This window comes from Bombina bombina, chromosome 6 (genome assembly GCF_027579735.1).
Source record: "Bombina bombina isolate aBomBom1 chromosome 6, aBomBom1.pri, whole genome shotgun sequence".
Taxonomy (NCBI): domain Eukaryota; kingdom Metazoa; phylum Chordata; class Amphibia; order Anura; family Bombinatoridae; genus Bombina; species Bombina bombina.
This window is the reverse complement of record NC_069504.1, coordinates 250,421,662-250,438,802: the sequence shown is the minus strand read 5'-3', so window position 1 is coordinate 250,438,802 and position 17,141 is coordinate 250,421,662. Positions and strand designations below refer to the sequence as shown.

At 45.9% G+C, this 17,141-nt stretch overlaps 1 protein-coding gene across 1 annotated transcript in view; it reads left to right on the top strand.

Annotated features, from left to right (window-relative positions):
• The window catches only part of TPH2 (tryptophan hydroxylase 2), a 688,548-nt gene that overhangs the window by 255,516 nt on the left and 415,891 nt on the right, over positions 1 to 17,141 (top strand). Inside the window, exons 6-7 of the mRNA XM_053716778.1 lie at positions 13,633 to 13,700; positions 13,780 to 13,976. Of these exons, the coding sequence (XP_053572753.1) occupies positions 13,633 to 13,700; positions 13,780 to 13,976 (265 nt within the window). The remainder of the gene's footprint in view (positions 1 to 13,632; positions 13,701 to 13,779; positions 13,977 to 17,141) is intronic.

Below are 17,141 nucleotides of genomic sequence, written 5' to 3'. Positions count from 1 at the left end.
GCCAGCTACCTACACTTATTAACCCCTAATCTGCCGTCCGCACGCCGCCGCCAGCTACATTATCCCTATGTACCCCTAATCTGCTGCCCTAACATCGCCGACCCCTATATTATATTTATTAACCCCTAACCTGCCCCCCACAACGTCGCCGCCACCTACCTACAATAATTAACCCCTAATCTGCCGACCGCAAAGAGCTGCCAGCTACATTATAGCTATGTACCCCTAATCTGCTGCCCCTAACACCGCCGACCCCTATATTATATTTATTAACCCCTAACCTGCCCTCCCTAACATCGCCGACCCCTATATTATATTTATTAACCCCTAATCTGCCGACCGAATCTCCCTAAAGCTAAGTCTAACCCTAACACTAACACCCCCCTAAGTTAAATATAATTTAAATCTAACAAAATTAATTAACTCTTATTAAATAAATTATTCCTATTTAAAGCTAAATACTTACACTTATTATATTATAGCTATTTTAGGATTAATATTTATTTTACAGGTAACTTTGTATTTATTTTAACCAGGTACAATAGCTATTAAATAGTTAAGAACTATTTAATAGCTAAAATAGTTAAAATAATTACAAATTTACCTGTAAAATAAATCCTAACCTAAGTTACAATTAAACCTAACACTACACTATCAATAAATTAATTAAATAAAAGACCTACAATTACCTACAATTAAACCTAACACTACACTATCAATAAATAAATTAAATACAATACCTACAAATAACTACAATGAAATAAACTAACTAAAGTACAAAAAATAAAAAAGAACTAAGTTACAAAAAATAAAAAAATATTTACAAACATAAGAAAAATATTACAACAATTTTAAACTAATTACACCTACTCTAAGCCCCCTAATAAAATAACAAAGCCCCCCAAAATAAAAAAATGCCCTACCCTATTCTAAATTACTATAGGTCAAAGCTCTTTTACCTTACCAGCCCTGAACAGGGCCCTTTGCGGGGCATGCCCCAAAAAGTTCAGCTCTTTTGCCTGTAAAAAAAAACATACAATACCCCCCTCCCCCAACATTACAACCCACCACCCACATACCCCTAATCTAACCCAAACCCCCCTTAAATAAACCTAACACTAAGCCCCTGAAGATCTCCCTACCTTGTCTTCACCTCACCGGGTTCAGCGATCGGTCCAGAAGAGGGTCCGAAGTCTTGATCCAAGCGGAGCAAGAAGAGGTCCTCCATCCGGTAGAAGTCTTCATCCAAGCGGGGCAAAAGAGGTCTTCCATCCGATTGAAGTCTTCATCCAAGCGGGATCTTCTATGGTCATCCATCCGGAGCGGAGCGGCAGGATCCTGAAGACCTCCGACGCGGAACATCCATCCTGGCCGACGACTGAACGACAAATGACGGTTCCTTTAAATGACGTCATCCAAGATGGCGTCCCTCGAATTCCGATTGGCTGATAGGATTCTATCAGCCAATCGGAATTAAGGTAGGAATATTCTGATTGGCTGATGGAATCAGCCAATCAGAATCAAGTTCAATCCGATTGGCTGATCCCCCTGTCACTCTATGGTTGCAAAACCTGGCAAGAATAGTGTTTAAAAAATGAAGTTTAGCAAAACAGGAAGATGGTTTAGTGTTACCTAATTTAGAAATACACAATCTTATTTTACTTGGAAAAATAATAGTGGAATGGTTGACAGATGGATCATATTATACAGACAAAGATCCAGCAGAATAAAAAGATTATTTAGCAAGGGGTTGGGCACCTTTAATCCTATATAATAAAAGGCCAACGGCTAGATTTAGAGTTTTGTCAGTAAAGACCCGCGTAGCTAACGCTCCTTTTTTCCCCCCCCGCACCTTTTAAACAACGCTGGTATTGAGAGTTCTCTGAAGGGCTGCGCGTAAAGGCATATTTACCGCCACTTCAACTCTCAATACCAGCGTTGCTTACGGTAGCGGCTAGCTGGAAAAACGTGCTCGTGCACGATTCTCCTATAGGAAACAATGGGGCAGTTTTGGCTGCAAAAAAACCTAACACCTACAAAAAAGCAGCGTTAAGCTCCTAACACAGCCCCATTGTTTCCTATGGGGAAACAGTTTCTAAGTCTGCACCTAACACCCTAACATGAACCCAGAGTCTAAACACCCCTAATCTTACACTTATTAACCCCTAATCTGCCACCCCGCTATCGCTGACACCTGCAGTACACAATTAACCCCTAATCTGCCGCTCCGTACACCGCCGCAACCTACATTATCCCTATGTACCCCTAATCTGCTGCTCCTAACACCGCCGACCCCTATATTATATTTATTAACCCCTAATCTGCCCCCCCAACATCGCCACCACCTACCTACACTTATTAACCCCTAATCTGCCGACCGGAGCTCGCCGCTACTCTAATAAATGTATTAACCCCTAAACCGCCTCACTCCCGCCTCAAAAACCCTATAATAAATAGTATTAACCCCTAATCTGCCCTCCCTAACATTGCCGACACCTAACTTCAAGTATTAACCCCTAATCTGCCGACCGGACCTCGCCGCTACTCTAATAAATGTATTAACCCCTAAAGCTAAGTCTAACCCTAACACCCCCCTAAATTAAATATAATTTTAATCTAACGAAATAAATTAACTCTTATTAAATAAAGTATTCCTATTTAAAGCTAAATACTTACCTGTAAAATAAACCCTAAACTAGCTACAATATAACGAATAATTATATTGTAGCTATTTTAGAATTTATATTTATTTTACAGGAAACTTTGGATTTATTTTAACTAGGTACAATAGCTATTTAATAGTTATTTACTATTTAATAGCTACCTAGTTAAAATAATTACAAAATTACCTGTAAAATAAATCCTAACCTAAGTTACAATTAAACCTAACACTACACTATCAATAAATAAATTAAATCAATTAACTACAAGTACCTAAAATTAAATAAACTAAACTAAATTACAAAAAAAAACCCACTAAATTACAAAAAATAAAAAAGTTTACAAGAATTTTAAGCTAATTACACCTACTCTAAGCCCCCTAATAAAATAACAAAGCCCCCCAAAATAAAAAAAATTCCCTACCCTAATCTAAATTAAAAAAGTTAACAGCTCTATTACCTTACCAGCCCTTAAAAGGGCTTTTTGCGGGGCATGCCCCAAAGAAATTAGCTCTTTTGCCTGTAAAAAAACACAATACCACCCCCAACATTATAACCCACCACCCACATACCCCTACTCTAACCCAAACCCCCCTTAAATAAACCTAACACTACCCCCCTAAAGATCTCTCTACCTTGAGTCGTCTTCACCCAACTGGGCACCGATGGACCAAAAGAAGACATCTGGAGCGGCAGAAGTCTTCATCCTATCTGGGCAGAAGAGGACATCCGGACCGGTAGACATCTTCATCCAAGCGGCATCTTCTATCTTCATCCATCCGGAGCGGAGCGGAGCCATCTTCTTCCAGCCGACGCGGATCCATCCTCTTCTACCGGATGGATGAAGATAGAAGGTGCCGCTTGGATGAAGATGTCTACCGGTCCGGATGTCCTCTTCTTCCCGGATAGGATGAAGACTTCTGCCGCTCCGGATGTCTTCTTTTGGTCCATCGGTGCCCGGTTGGGTGAAGACAACTCAAGGTAGGGAGATCTTCAGGTGGGTAGTGTTAGGTTTATTTAAGGGGGATTTGGGTTAGAGTAGGGGTATGTGGGTGGTGGGTTGTAATGTTGGGGGGTGGTATTGTGTTTTTTGGGGGGCATGCCCCGCAAAAAGCCCTTTTAAGGGCTGGTAAGGTAATAGAGCTGTTAACTTTTTTAATTTAGATTAGGGTAAGGAATTTTTTTTATTTTGGGGAGCTTTGTTATTTTATTAGGGGGCTTAGAGTAGGTGTAATTAGCTTAAAATTCTTGTAAACTTTTTTTATTTTTTGTAATTTAGTGTTTATTTTTTTGTAATTTAGTTTAGTTTATTTAATTGTAGGTACTTGTAGTTAATTTATTTATTGATAGTGTAGTGTTAGGTTTAATTGTAACTTAGGTTAGGATTTATTTTACAGGTAATTTTGTAATTATTTTAACTAGGTAGCTATTAAATAGTAAATAACTATTTAATATCTATTGTATCTAGTTAAAATAAATACAAAGTTGCCTGTAAAATAAATATAAATTCTAAAATAGCTACAATATAATTATTCGTTATATTGTAGCTAGTTTAGGGTTTATTTTACAGGTAAATATTTAGCTTTAAATAGGAATACTTTGTTTAATAAGAGTTAATTTATTTTGTTAGAATAAAATTATATTTAACTTAGGGGGTTGTTAGGGTTAGGGTTAGACTTAGCTTTAGGGGTTAATACATTTATTAGAGTAGCGGTGAGGTCCGGTCGGGAGATTAGGGGTTAATACTTGAAGTTAGGTGTCGGCGATGTTAGGGAGGGCAGATTAGGGGTTAATACTATTTATTATAGGGTTTTTGAGGCGGGAGTGAGGCGGTTTAGGGGTTAATACATTTATTAGAGTAGCGGCGAGCTCCGGTTGGCAGATTAGGGGTTAATAAGTGTAGTTAGGTAGTGGCGACAATGGGAGAGGCAGATTAGGGGTTAATAAATATTTTGTAGGTGTCGGTGATGTTAGGGGCAGCAGATTAGGGGTTTATAGGTATAATGTAGGTGGCAGCGGTGTGCGGTTGGCAAATTAGGGGTTAAAAAAATTATAGTGGCGGCAATGTGGGGGGACATCGGTTTAGGGGTACATAGGTAGTTTATGGGTGTTAGTGTACTTTAGAGCACAGTAGTTAAGAGCTTTATAAACCGGCGTTAGCCCAGAAAGCTCTTAACTACTGACTTTTTTCTGTGGCTGGAGTCTTGTCGGTAGAGGCTCTACTGCTCACTTCAGCCAAGACTCTAAATACCAGCGTTAGGAAGATCCCATTGAAAAGATAGGATACGCAATTGGCGTAAGGAGATCTGCGGTATGGAAAAGTCGCGGCTTGGAAGTGAGCGTTAGACCCTTTCCTGACTGACTCTAAATACCAGCGGGCAGTAAAAAGCAGCGTTAGGAGCCCATAACGCTGCTTTTGACGGCTAACGCCAAACTCTAAATCTAGGCGCAAGTGTGTATGTCCAAAGCTGTCATGCACAGTAGAGACAGCACGAGGACAAACACACCTGGCCTTTGAGCCCCTAGCTGATCTGCAGCGTGGCGAATGAGAGTGGGGGCATGACCGGTGTGAAGGGGGCGTGGTCAGACGTGAATGGCCGTGAAGGGGCGTGGCCGGGTGTGAAGGGGCGTGGCCGGGCACGGTTGCGCGATAGAGAGGGGAGAGAGATAGAGAGGGGAGAGAGATAGAGAGGGGAGAGAGATAGAGGAGGGAGAGAGAGGGGGGAGAAAGAGAGGGGGAAAGGAGAGAGAGGGGAGAGAGAGAGGGCGTCGGAGAGAGTGGGAAGAGAGTGGGGAGAGAGAGAGGAGGGGGAGAGAGAGGGGGAGAGAGTGGGGAGAGAGAGAGGGGGAGAGAGAGAGAGGGGAGAGGGGGGGAGAGAGGATGGGAGAGAGAGGGGGGAGAGAGAGGGGGAGAGATAGAGGGGGGGGAGAGAGAGAGAGAGAGAAGGGGGAGAGAGAGGGGGGGAGAGAGATGGGGGGAGAGAGAGGGAGAGAGAAGGGGGGAGAGAGGGAGAGAGAAGGGGGGAGAGAGGGGGAGAGAGAAGGGGGGAGGAGAGGGGGAGAGAGAGCAAAAACGAGGGGGGGGGGAGAGAGCGCAAAAGAGAGGGGGGAGAGAGAGCACAATGAGAGGGGGAGAGAGAGCACAATGAGAGGGGGAGAGAGGGGGGAGAGAGAGAGAGGGGGGAGAGAGGGAGAGAGAAGGGGGAGAGAGAGGGGGAGAGAGAGGGAGAGAGAAAGGGGGAGAGAGGGGGAGAGAGGGGGGGAGAGAGAGAGAGCAAAAACGTGGGGGGGGGGAGAGAGCGCAAAAGAGAGGGGGGAGAGAGAGCGCAATGAGAGGGGGGAGAGAGTGCAAAATAGAGGGGGGAGAGAGCGCAAAAGAGAGGGGGGAGAGAGAGCGTAAAAGAGAGGGGGAAAGAGAGAGCGCAAAAGAGGGGGGAGAGAGAGAGCGCAAAAGAGAGGGGGAGAGAAAGTGCAAAAGAGAGGGGGAGAGAGAGCGCAAAAGAGAGGGGGGAGAGAGCGCAAAAGAGAGGGGTGGAGAGAGAGTGCAAAAGAGAGGGGGGAGAGAGAGCGCAAAAGAGAGGGGGGAGGGAGAGCGCAAAAGAGAGGGGGGGAGAGAGAGCGCAAAAGAGAAGGGGAGAGAGAGCACAAAAGAGAGGGGGAGAGAGAGAGCGCAAAAGAGAGGGGGAGAGAGAGAGCGCAAAAGAGAGGGGGGAGAGAGAGCACAAAAGAGAGGGGAGAGAGAGGGGGGGAGAGAGCACAAAAGAGATGGGGAGAGAGAGAGAGCGCAAAAGAGATAGGGGAGAAAGAGAGCGCAAAAGAGAGGGGAGAGAGAGAGAGCGCAAAAGAGAGGGGAGAGAGAGAGCACAAAAGAGAGGGGAGAGAGAGAGCACAAAAGAGAGGGGGGAGAGAGAGTGCAAAAGAGAGGGGGAGAGAGAGCGCAAAAGAGAGGGGGAGAGAGAGAGCGCAAAAGAGAGGGGGGAGAGAGAGTGGGGGGAGAGAGCACAAAAAAGATGGGGAGAGAGAGAGCGCAAAAGAGATGGGGGAGAGAGAGAGAGAGCGCAAAAGAGAGGGGAGAGAGAGAGCGCAAAAGAGAGGAGAGAGAGAGAGCGCAAAAGAGAGGGGGGAGAGAGAGTGGGGGGAGAGAGCACAAAAAAGATGGGGAGAGAGAGAGCGCAAAAGAGATGGGGGAGAGAGAGAGAGCGCAAAAGAGAGGGGAGAGAGAGAGCGCAAAAGAGAGAGAGAGAGAGAGAGAAGGGGGAGAGAGAGGGGGGAGAGAGATGGGGGGAGAGAGAGGGAGAGAGAAGGGGGGAGAGAGGGAGAGAGAAGGGGGGAGAGAGGGGGAGAGAGAAGGGGGGAGGAGAGGGGGAGAGAGAGCAAAAACGAGGGGGGGGGGGGGGAGAGAGCGCAAAAGAGAGGGGGGAGAGAGAGCACAATGAGAGGGGGAGAGAGAGCACAATGAGAGGGGGAGAGAGGGGGGAGAGAGAGAGAGGGGGGAGAGAGGGAGAGAGAAGGGGGAGAGAGAGGGGGGAGAGAGAGGGAGAGAGAAAGGGGGAGAGAGGGGGAGAGAGGGGGGGGAGAGAGAGAGCAAAAACGTGGGGGGGGGGGAGAGAGGGCAAAAGAGAGGGGGGAGAGAGAGCACAAAAGAGAGGGGAGAGAGAGGGGGGGAGAGAGCACAAAAGAGATGGGGAGAGAGAGAGAGCGCAAAAGAGATAGGGGAGAAAGAGAGCGCAAAAGAGAGGGGAGAGAGAGAGAGCGCAAAAGAGAGGGGAGAGAGAGAGCACAAAAGAGAGGGGAGAGAGAGAGCACAAAAGAGAGGGGGAGAGAGAGAGAGAGTGCAAAAGAGAGGGGGAGAGAGAGCACAAAAGAGAGGGGGAGAGAGAGAGCGCAAAAGAGAGGGGGGAGAGAGAGTGGGGGGAGAGAGCACAAAAAAGATGGGGAGAGAGAGAGCGCAAAAGAGATGGGGGAGAGAGAGAGAGCGCAAAAGAGAGGGGAGAGAGAGAGCGCAAAAGAGAGAGAGAGAGAGAGAGAAGGGGGAGAGAGAGGGGGGAGAGAGATGGGGGGAGAGAGAGGGAGAGAGAAGGGGGGAGAGAGGGAGAGAGAAGGGGGGAGAGAGGGGGAGAGAGAAGGGGGGAGGAGAGGGGGAGAGAGAGCAAAAACGAGGGGGGGGGGGGGGGGAGAGCGCAAAAGAGAGGGGGGAGAGAGAGCACAATGAGAGGGGGAGAGAGAGCACAATGAGAGGGGGAGAGAGGGGGGAGAGAGAGAGAGGGGGGAGAGAGGGAGAGAGAAGGGGGAGAGAGAGGGGGGAGAGAGAGGGAGAGAGAAAGGGGGAGAGAGGGGGAGAGAGGGGGGGGAGAGAGAGAGCAAAAACGTGGGGGGGGGGGGAGAGAGGGCAAAAGAGAGGGGGGAGAGAGAGCACAAAAGAGAGGGGAGAGAGAGGGGGGGAGAGAGCACAAAAGAGATGGGGAGAGAGAGAGAGCGCAAAAGAGATAGGGGAGAAAGAGAGCGCAAAAGAGAGGGGAGAGAGAGAGAGCGCAAAAGAGAGGGGAGAGAGAGAGCACAAAAGAGAGGGGAGAGAGAGAGCACAAAAGAGAGGGGGAGAGAGAGAGAGAGTGCAAAAGAGAGGGGGAGAGAGAGCACAAAAGAGAGGGGGAGAGAGAGAGCGCAAAAGAGAGGGGGGAGAGAGAGTGGGGGGAGAGAGCACAAAAAAGATGGGGAGAGAGAGAGCGCAAAAGAGATGGGGGAGAGAGAGAGAGCGCAAAAGAGAGGGGAGAGAGAGAGCGCAAAAGAGAGGAGAGAGAGAGAGCGCAAAAGAGAGGGGGGAGAGAGAGTGGGGGGAGAGAGCACAAAAAAGATGGGGAGAGAGAGAGCGCAAAAGAGATGGGGGAGAGAGAGAGAGCGCAAAAGAGAGGGGAGAGAGAGAGCGCAAAAGAGAGAGAGAGAGAGAGAAGGGGGAGAGAGAGGGGGGAGAGAGATGGGGGGAGAGAGAGGGAGAGAGAAGGGGGGAGAGAGGGAGAGAGGGGGAGAGAGAAGGGGGGAGGAGAGGGGGAGAGAGAGCAAAAACGAGGGGGGGGGGAGAGAGCGCAAAAGAGAGGGGGGAGAGAGAGCACAATGAGAGGGGGAGAGAGAGCACAATGAGAGGGGGAGAGAGGGGGGAGAGAGAGAGAGGGGGGAGAGAGGGAGAGAGAAGGGGGAGAGAGAGGGGGGAGAGAGAGGGAGAGAGAAAGGGGGAGAGAGGGGGAGAGAGGGGGGGAGAGAGAGAGAGCAAAAACGTGGGGGGGGGAGAGAGCGCAAAAGAGAGGGGGGAGAGAGAGCGCAATGAGAGGGGGGAGAGAGTGCAAAAGAGAGGGGGGAGAGAGCGCAAAAGAGAGGGGGGAGAGAGAGCGTAAAAGAGAGGGGGAAAGAGAGAGCGCAAAAGAGGGGGGAGAGAGAGAGCGCAAAAGAGAGGGGGAGAGAAAGTGCAAAAGAGAGGGGGAGAGAGAGCGCAAAAGAGAGGGGGGAGAGAGCGCAAAAGAGAGGGGTGGAGAGAGAGTGCAAAAGAGAGGGGGGAGAGAGAGCGCAAAAGAGAGGGGGGAGGGAGAGCGCAAAAGAGAGGGGGGGAGAGAGAGCGCAAAAGAGAAGGGGAGAGAGAGCACAAAAGAGAGGGGGAGAGAGAGAGCGCAAAAGAGAGGGGGAGAGAGAGAGCGCAAAAGAGAGGGGGGAGAGAGAGCACAAAAGAGAGGGGAGAGAGAGGGGGGGAGAGAGCACAAAAGAGATGGGGAGAGAGAGAGAGCGCAAAAGAGATAGGGGAGAAAGAGAGCGCAAAAGAGAGGGGAGAGAGAGAGAGCGCAAAAGAGAGGGGAGAGAGAGAGCACAAAAGAGAGGGGAGAGAGAGAGCACAAAAGAGAGGGGGAGAGAGAGAGAGAGTGCAAAAGAGAGGGGGAGAGAGAGCGCAAAAGAGAGGGGGAGAGAGAGAGCGCAAAAGAGAGGGGGGAGAGAGAGTGGGGGGAGAGAGCACAAAAAAGATGGGGAGAGAGAGAGCGCAAAAGAGATGGGGGAGAGAGAGAGAGCACAAAAGAGAGGGGAGAGAGAGAGCGCAAAAGAGAGGAGAGAGAGAGAGCGCAAAAGAGAGGGGAGAGAGAGAGCACAAAAGAGAGGGGAGAGAGAGAGAGCACAAAAGAGAGGGGGAGAGAGAGGGGTTAAAAAAATTATAGTGACGGCAATGTGGGGGGACCTCGGTTTAGGGGTACATAGGTAGTTTATGGGTGTTAGTGTACTTTAGAGCACAGTAGTTAAGAGCTTTATAAACCAGCGTTAGCCCAGAAAGCTCTTAACTACTGACTTTTTTCTGTGGCTGGAGTCTTGTCGGTAGAGGCTCTACTGCTCACTTCAGCCAAGACTCTAAATACCAGCGTTAGGAAGATCCCATTGAAAAGATAGGATACGCAATTGGCGTAAGGAGATCTGCGGTATGGAAAAGTCGCGGCTTGGAAGTGAGCGTTAGACCCTTTCCTGACTGACTCTAAATACCAGCGGGCAGTAAAAAGCAGCGTTAGGAGCCCATAACGCTGCTTTTGACGGCTAACGCCAAACTCTAAATCTAGGCGCAAGTGTGTATGTCCAAAGCTGTCATGCACAGTAGAGACAGCACGAGGACAAACACACCTGGCCTTTGAGCCCCTAGCTGATCTGCAGAGTGGCGAATGAGAGTGGGGGCATGACCGGTGTGAAGGGGGCGTGGTCAGACGTGAATGGCCGTGAAGGGGCGTGGCCAGGCGTGAAGGGGTGTGGCCGGGCACGGTTGCGCGATAGAGAGGGGAGAGAGATAGAGAGGGGAGAGAGATAGAGAGGGGAGAGAGATAGAGGAGGGAGAGAGAGGGGGGGAGAAAGAGAGGGGGAAAGGAGAGAGAGGGGAGAGAGAGAGGGCGGGAGAGAGAGGGGGGAGAGAGTGGGAAGAGAGTGGGGAGAGAGAGAGGAGGGGGAGAGAGAGGGGGGAGAGAGTGGGGAGAGAGAGAGGGGGAGAGAGAGAGGGGGAGAGAGAGAGAGGGGAGAGGGGGGGAGAGAGGAGGGGAGAGAGAGGGGGGAGAGAGAGAGAGAGAGAGAGGGGGAGAGAGAGAGGGGGGAGAGAGAGAGAGAGAGAGAGAGAAGGGGGAGAGAGGGGGGGAGAGAGATGGGGGAGAGAGAGGGAGAGAGAAGGGGGGAGAGGGGGAGAGAGAAGGGGGGAGAGAGGGGGAGAGAGAAGGGGGGAGAGAGAGGGGGGAGAGAGAGCAAAAACGAGGGGGGGGGAGAGAGAGCGCAAAAGAGAGGGGGGAGAGAGAGCACAATAAGAGGGGAAGAGAGGGGGGAGAGAGGGAGAGAGAAGGGGGAGAGAGAGGGGGGAGAGAGAAAGGGGGAGAGAGAGGGGGGAGAGAGAGAGAGCAAAAACGTGTGGGGGGGAGAGAGAGCGCAAAAGAGAGGGGGGAGAGAGAGCGCAATGAGAGGGGGGAGAGAGTGCAAAAGAGAGGGGGGAGAGAGCGCAAAAGAGAGGGGGGAGAGAGAGCGTAAAAGAGAGGGGGAAAGAGAGAGCGTAAAAGAGAGGGGGAAAGAGAGAGCGCAAAAGAGAGGGGGAGAGAAAGTGCAAAAGAGAGGGGGAGAGAGAGCACAAAAGAGAGGGGGGAGAGAGCGCAAAAGAGAGGGGTGGAGAGAGAGTGCAAAAGAGAGGGGGGAGAGAGAGCGCAAAAGAGAGGGGGGAGGGAGAGCGCAAAAGAGAGGGGGGGAGAGAGAGCGCAAAAGAGAAGGGGAGAGAGAGCACAAAAGAGAGGGGGAGAGAGAGAGCGCAAAAGAGAGGGGGAGAGAGAGAGCGCAAAAGAGAGGGGGGAGAGAGAGCACAAAAGAGAGGGGAGAGAGAGGGGGGGAGAGAGCACAAAAGAGATGGGGAGAGAGAGAGCGCAAAAGAGATAGGGGAGAAAGAGAGCGCAAAAGAGAGGGGAGAGAGAGAGCGCAAAAGAGAGGGGAGAGAGAGAGCACAAAAGAGAGGGGAGAGAGAGAGCACAAAAGAGAGGGGGAGAGAGAGAGAGAGTGCAAAAGAGAGGGGGAGAGAGAGCGCAAAAGAGAGGGGGAGAGAGAGAGAGCAAAAGAGAGGGGGGAGAGAGAGGGGAGAGAGAGTGGGGGAGAGAGCACAAAAGAGATGGGGAGAGAGAGAGCGCAAAAGAGATGGGGGAGAGAGAGAGAGCGCAAAAGAGAGGGGAGAGAGAGAGCGCAAAAGAGAGGAGAGAGAGAGAGCGCAAAAGAGAGGGGAGAGAGAGAGCACAAAAGAGAGGGGAGAGAGAGAGAGCACAAAAGAGAGGGGGAGAGAGAGAGAGAGAGAGTGCAAAAGAGAGGGGGAGAGAGAGCGCAAAAGAGAGGGGGGAGAGAGAGCTCTAAAGAGAGGGGGGAGGGAGAGAGCTCAAAAGAGAGGGGGAGAGAGAGAGCAAAAGAAAGGGGAGAGAGAGAGCGCAAAAGAGAGGGGGGAGAGAGAGAGCGTAAAATAGAGGGGGGAGAGAGAAAGCTCAAAAGAGAGGGGGAGAGAGAGAGCAAAAGATAGGGGGGAGAGAGAGAGTGCAAAAGAGAGGGGGAGGGAGAGAGCGCAAAAGAGAGGGTAGAGAGAGGGGGGGGGAGCGCAAAAGAGATGGGGGAGAGAGAGCGCAAAAGAGGTGGGGGAGAAAGAGAGTGCAAAAGAGAGGGGAGAGAGAGCACAAAAGAGAGGAGGAGAAGAGAGTACACAAGAGAGGGGGGAGAGAGAGAGCACAAGAGAGGGGGAGAGAGAGAGCGCAAAAGAGAGGGGGAAGAGAGAGAGCTCAAAAGAGAGGGGGAGAGAGAGAGAGCTCAAAAGAGAGGGGGAGAGAGAGAGAGCAAAAGAGAGGGGGAGAGAGCGCAAAAGAGAGGGGGGAGAGAGAGAGCGCAAAAGAGAGGGGGAGAGAGAGAGAGCAAAAGAGAAGGGGGGAGAGAGAAAGCTCAAAAGAGAGGGGGAGAGAGAGAGCAAAAGAGAGGGGGAGAGAGAGAGCAAAAGAGAGGGGGAGGGAGAGAGCGCAAGGTGGGTGGGACCGCTGTACTGCAAAAAATGGCCTGTGTGAACGGGCTTTAGGACTAGTAATAAAGAAAGAAATAGACGGGGAAATGATAAGGAACTCTATAAAGAGAAAACAACATTATCTTTAACTTGGAGAGAATCTCATTTGAAGCTTCTTTATAAGGTTTATTACACCCCAGAGATGGGTTTCTTTCAGAACAATACACAATTTGATAGATGTCAGAAATGTAAATTGTTAGCTGCAGATTTAATACACCTCTTATAGGATTGTCCTAAAATTAAACAATTCTGGTTTAAAATAGAGATCCTTAAAAGACGACAGAATTTTCAGCTTACTTTAGATCAAATAATCTTTTTAGTGGATCAACAAATGCTTGGAAGTAATTGTCCTAAACATGGCAATACTAGCTGCAAGGCATATTATTTTTAAGACACGGAAAGAGATGAGAACCAAAGTTTGGGAAATGGATCAATTTTTTTTACCACACAGCTTATGATAGAACAGTTTTTTTCTCACTCCTAGGTCACTTCACATGCATGAGCTGAATGTTATCTATATGAAACACATGAACTAATGCCCTCTAGTGGTCAAAATGCATTCAGATTAGAGGCAATCTTCTTGTTGAGCTCATGCATGTGAAGTGACCTAGGAGTGAGCACTTTGTCTGTCAAAAGCTTAGGTACAAGGTTATTACAGAGGTAAAACGTGTATTATTATAACTGTGTTGGTTATGCAAAACTGGGGAATGGGTAATAAAGGGATTATCTTTCTCTTTAAACAACATTCTAGTGTTGACTGTCCCTTTTAAGTGAATAAATGGAAGGAAAAGAAAAAGATACAGAATTTTTCTACATTATTAATACAGCACCTTTCGTTACTTTTTAAAAAATATTCTTTTTTTTTCTTTTTAATGCATTTCATTTTTCTTTTCTTCCTATTTTCTAAAGGGATTTAAGGACAATGTATATAGACAAAGAAGAAAGTATTTTGTGGATGTCGCCATGAGTTACAAATAGTAAGTTTGACTTAGCCATTTTTGTGATTCTCAAAATGTATTTTTTAAACCAGTAAATAAAATAAAAAATATTTTGCAGTGGGCAGCAAATACCAAGAGTGGAGTATACGGCTGAAGAAATAAGAACATGGGGGGCAGTATACAGAGAGCTTACTAAACTGTACCCAACCCATGCATGCAAAGAATATTTAAAGAACTTTCCTTTGTTAACCAAGCATTGCGGCTACAGAGAGGACAATGTGCCACAGCTTGAGGATGTTGCTCTTTTTCTGAAAGGTAAGATTCAAAATGAACTATATGCAACTAGATATGATAAACGTATATATGAACAATGTAGTAAGCAAAATATGTTTGTCTTATCATACTTGGTAGCTAGTTATGATTATCAATACAGTATAGTTGGTAGTTTATCTACAGAAAATGTTAAAGGGACATAAAAGTAAAGATTGAACTGAACAAGGGCATTTCATCTTCAAGTAGACAGATTTGTTCCGTACGGATGTATTAGCAAATTGCTTCTAGTACAAGCTATCACTGTTTTAAGTGATTTTCTAAATGTGTAAAAGCGCATGTAGCATATTTAGATATGTTCTGAAAATTCTAGATTCCAAAATAAATACTCTACATTTATGTTTAGGTTTTCAAGGAGTGTATATGCAAATTTAACCTATTTTAATAACAAATTGTCATCTAAGTGGAAATTGCTTATCATAAAAGAAAAATATAATTTTTGTAGATATTTTTATTAATTATGTCCACACCTTATGTTTTTCAGTTTCAGCTTTATATCCTGCCAACCATTGAAGGCATTTACTAATTTTTAAATCGTACCAAAAGCTCTCAGCTTTTATTACTTTAATTACAAATCCATGCATTAAACATTTAGGGCTAGATTACAAGTGAGGCGCAAATATTTTTGTGCAAGCAATATCATCTTTTCGTGAGCAGTTTAATTGTGCTGATATTACAAGTTGAGCAAAAGCGATATTGTGATTTATGCTTCAATCCTTCCAGCGATCCCAGAGCTGTGGTTAACTGTTTTCCAAAACAAAAAAGTGTCACAAAACACATCAAAAATACATTACATAGTACACTTACACTCATAGTAACACCATCTAATAACAATTATTAAAAAAATATATTGCACAAAAAAGTTATAAGGGCTCAAAATATATTAGATAAGTACTTTAACATAGAGATACATAAACATACATTGCTAAAGATGTATTTGTATGTATATAGATATATTTAACTATGTGTTTATTATTATTATTATTACTGTAAATATTTCACATTCCAATGTACTGCACATAGCAGAATGTTCTATGTATTTTTAAATAGATATTCCTATACTGTATATATCTGTATATATCTATACCTATACATATATATATATATATATATATATATATATATATATATATATATATATATATATATATATATATATATATATATATATATATAATCATCTATCAATAGGTATAAATATATATTTGTTTAAAAAACCCATCATATTTATGTAGAAATATATTATTATGATTAAATAAAACATATTCCGTTATGTTAAGAACATTTGAATATGAAATATTCATATTTCCATGTCGAGTTAGCGCATATGCGAAAATGCTATAGTGTTTGCACAATAGAGTGGGTGTTTTTTTCCCACTTTTTTTTCTACATTGACTTATATGGGGGAATGTAAACCGTGATCGTGATTTTCGATTTTCGAATTTAAGCGCGATTTGGGTTACCACTGGAGAAAAAAAAAATTTCTTTCAATTTGTAATACCAGCGCAATCTGGCTAGCACAAAATACAGCTCCACTTGTAATCTAGCCCTTATTGTTGCTCAGCTGCTAGCTAATACTCACCAATGAGATTCTCCTGACTTCTAAGGATTTAAATGGCCACTCTCCTTTAACTAACTTATCGAACCACTCAGGATTGGGAAAGGACTACATCCATGTACTCTTCCCTACCTTTTACAGGTGCTGTTCTGACATGAGCTCAGTTTGCTGCTATTCCCTCATGGTGAGGTTCCCAGAGAGTTCAGAATGAAGGGCTTCTGAGCAGGCTTCTTGGTCCTTTGTTGTATTAGATAAGGCTTATTTTTGTGCTTTCCAAAAGGGCCACCATTTTACATAGGTCCCCACATGCATGGTCACACTCAAGGTCATTTCAGGCTAAATTAGATCAGCAGCCTACCTAGGAAGTGCTGATGGATATTTGGCCTCCTTTATGGCCGTTTCTCTATTATAGATGGAAGCTCAAGCACAGATAGTGGACACCCAGGACATTCTGACATTACAATAAGAAACATAAGTGACTTTGATTGGTTAAGGCAGTGTATGTTTTTAACTTTCTGAATATTTATTAGATAATTTTTTTCTGCTTTCGTGCAATCCTGAGCACAATGTACTAAGAGAATTGGGCCACCTACAATAAGCCTGCTTGAGATGCTAAGAATCTTTGTAGTATGTACTGGACAAAATTTTGGAGGAAAACTTGCTCAAATGATACATGTTGACACGTTCTGAGATTGAACCTTGTGCTTTTATGTATTATGATGATACAGAATCTGATTGTGATTTAGTGAATGTTGATTTGCCTGTTGCAATTGAGCCCTTTACCCTTTCTAAGTATATAAAAAACATTAAATAGGCTCTTGGGGGTCCATTTATCATTGTGCGGACGGACATGATCCGCTATAGAGAACCATGTCCACCTCACAACGATAAATGCCGACAGCATACGCTGTCGGCATTTATCATTGCACCAGCAGTTCTTGTAAACTGCTGGTGCAACGCCGCCCCCTGCAGATTCGCGGCCAATCGGCCTCCAGCAGGGGGTGTCAATCAACCCGATCGTATTGGATCGGGTTGATTTTCGGCGATGTCTGTCTGCCGCCTCAGAGCAGGCGGACAGGTTATGGAGCTCTGTTCGGAGCTTGATAAATAGACCCCTTGGTGTAGAAAATCAGATTGGTCTGAGAATAAACTCAATATTTTATAGATGATTTTAATATTATGTATGCTCTTGAGAAACTGTATATGGAACAAGTCAGAGAAATAGTTGCATGTTCGGAAAAAAAAATTGAAATACTTTCATATAAAGTTCATTACTTTCAGTGGTTCCAAAAGTAGATGCTGTTTTAACTCGTCATTCTAAATAAAATATTTTTTCCACTGGTATTTCTGGGAACTTTAGAAATATAATGGAAAAATTGAACAAAATTTAATAATGGCATTTTTGCAAAGTGGTGCCATATTTCATCCAGTATTATGTATGTTTTCAGTTATTAGAGCTACTTAAAGATGGGCAAATAAAATAGAAAGCAATTTTACTTTTAAGATGGCCAGAGTTTTATGTTATTCCTTTAAGATCTACAACATGTGATATCATTTTGGACAGATGCTGCAACTCAACTGCAGGAGCTGAA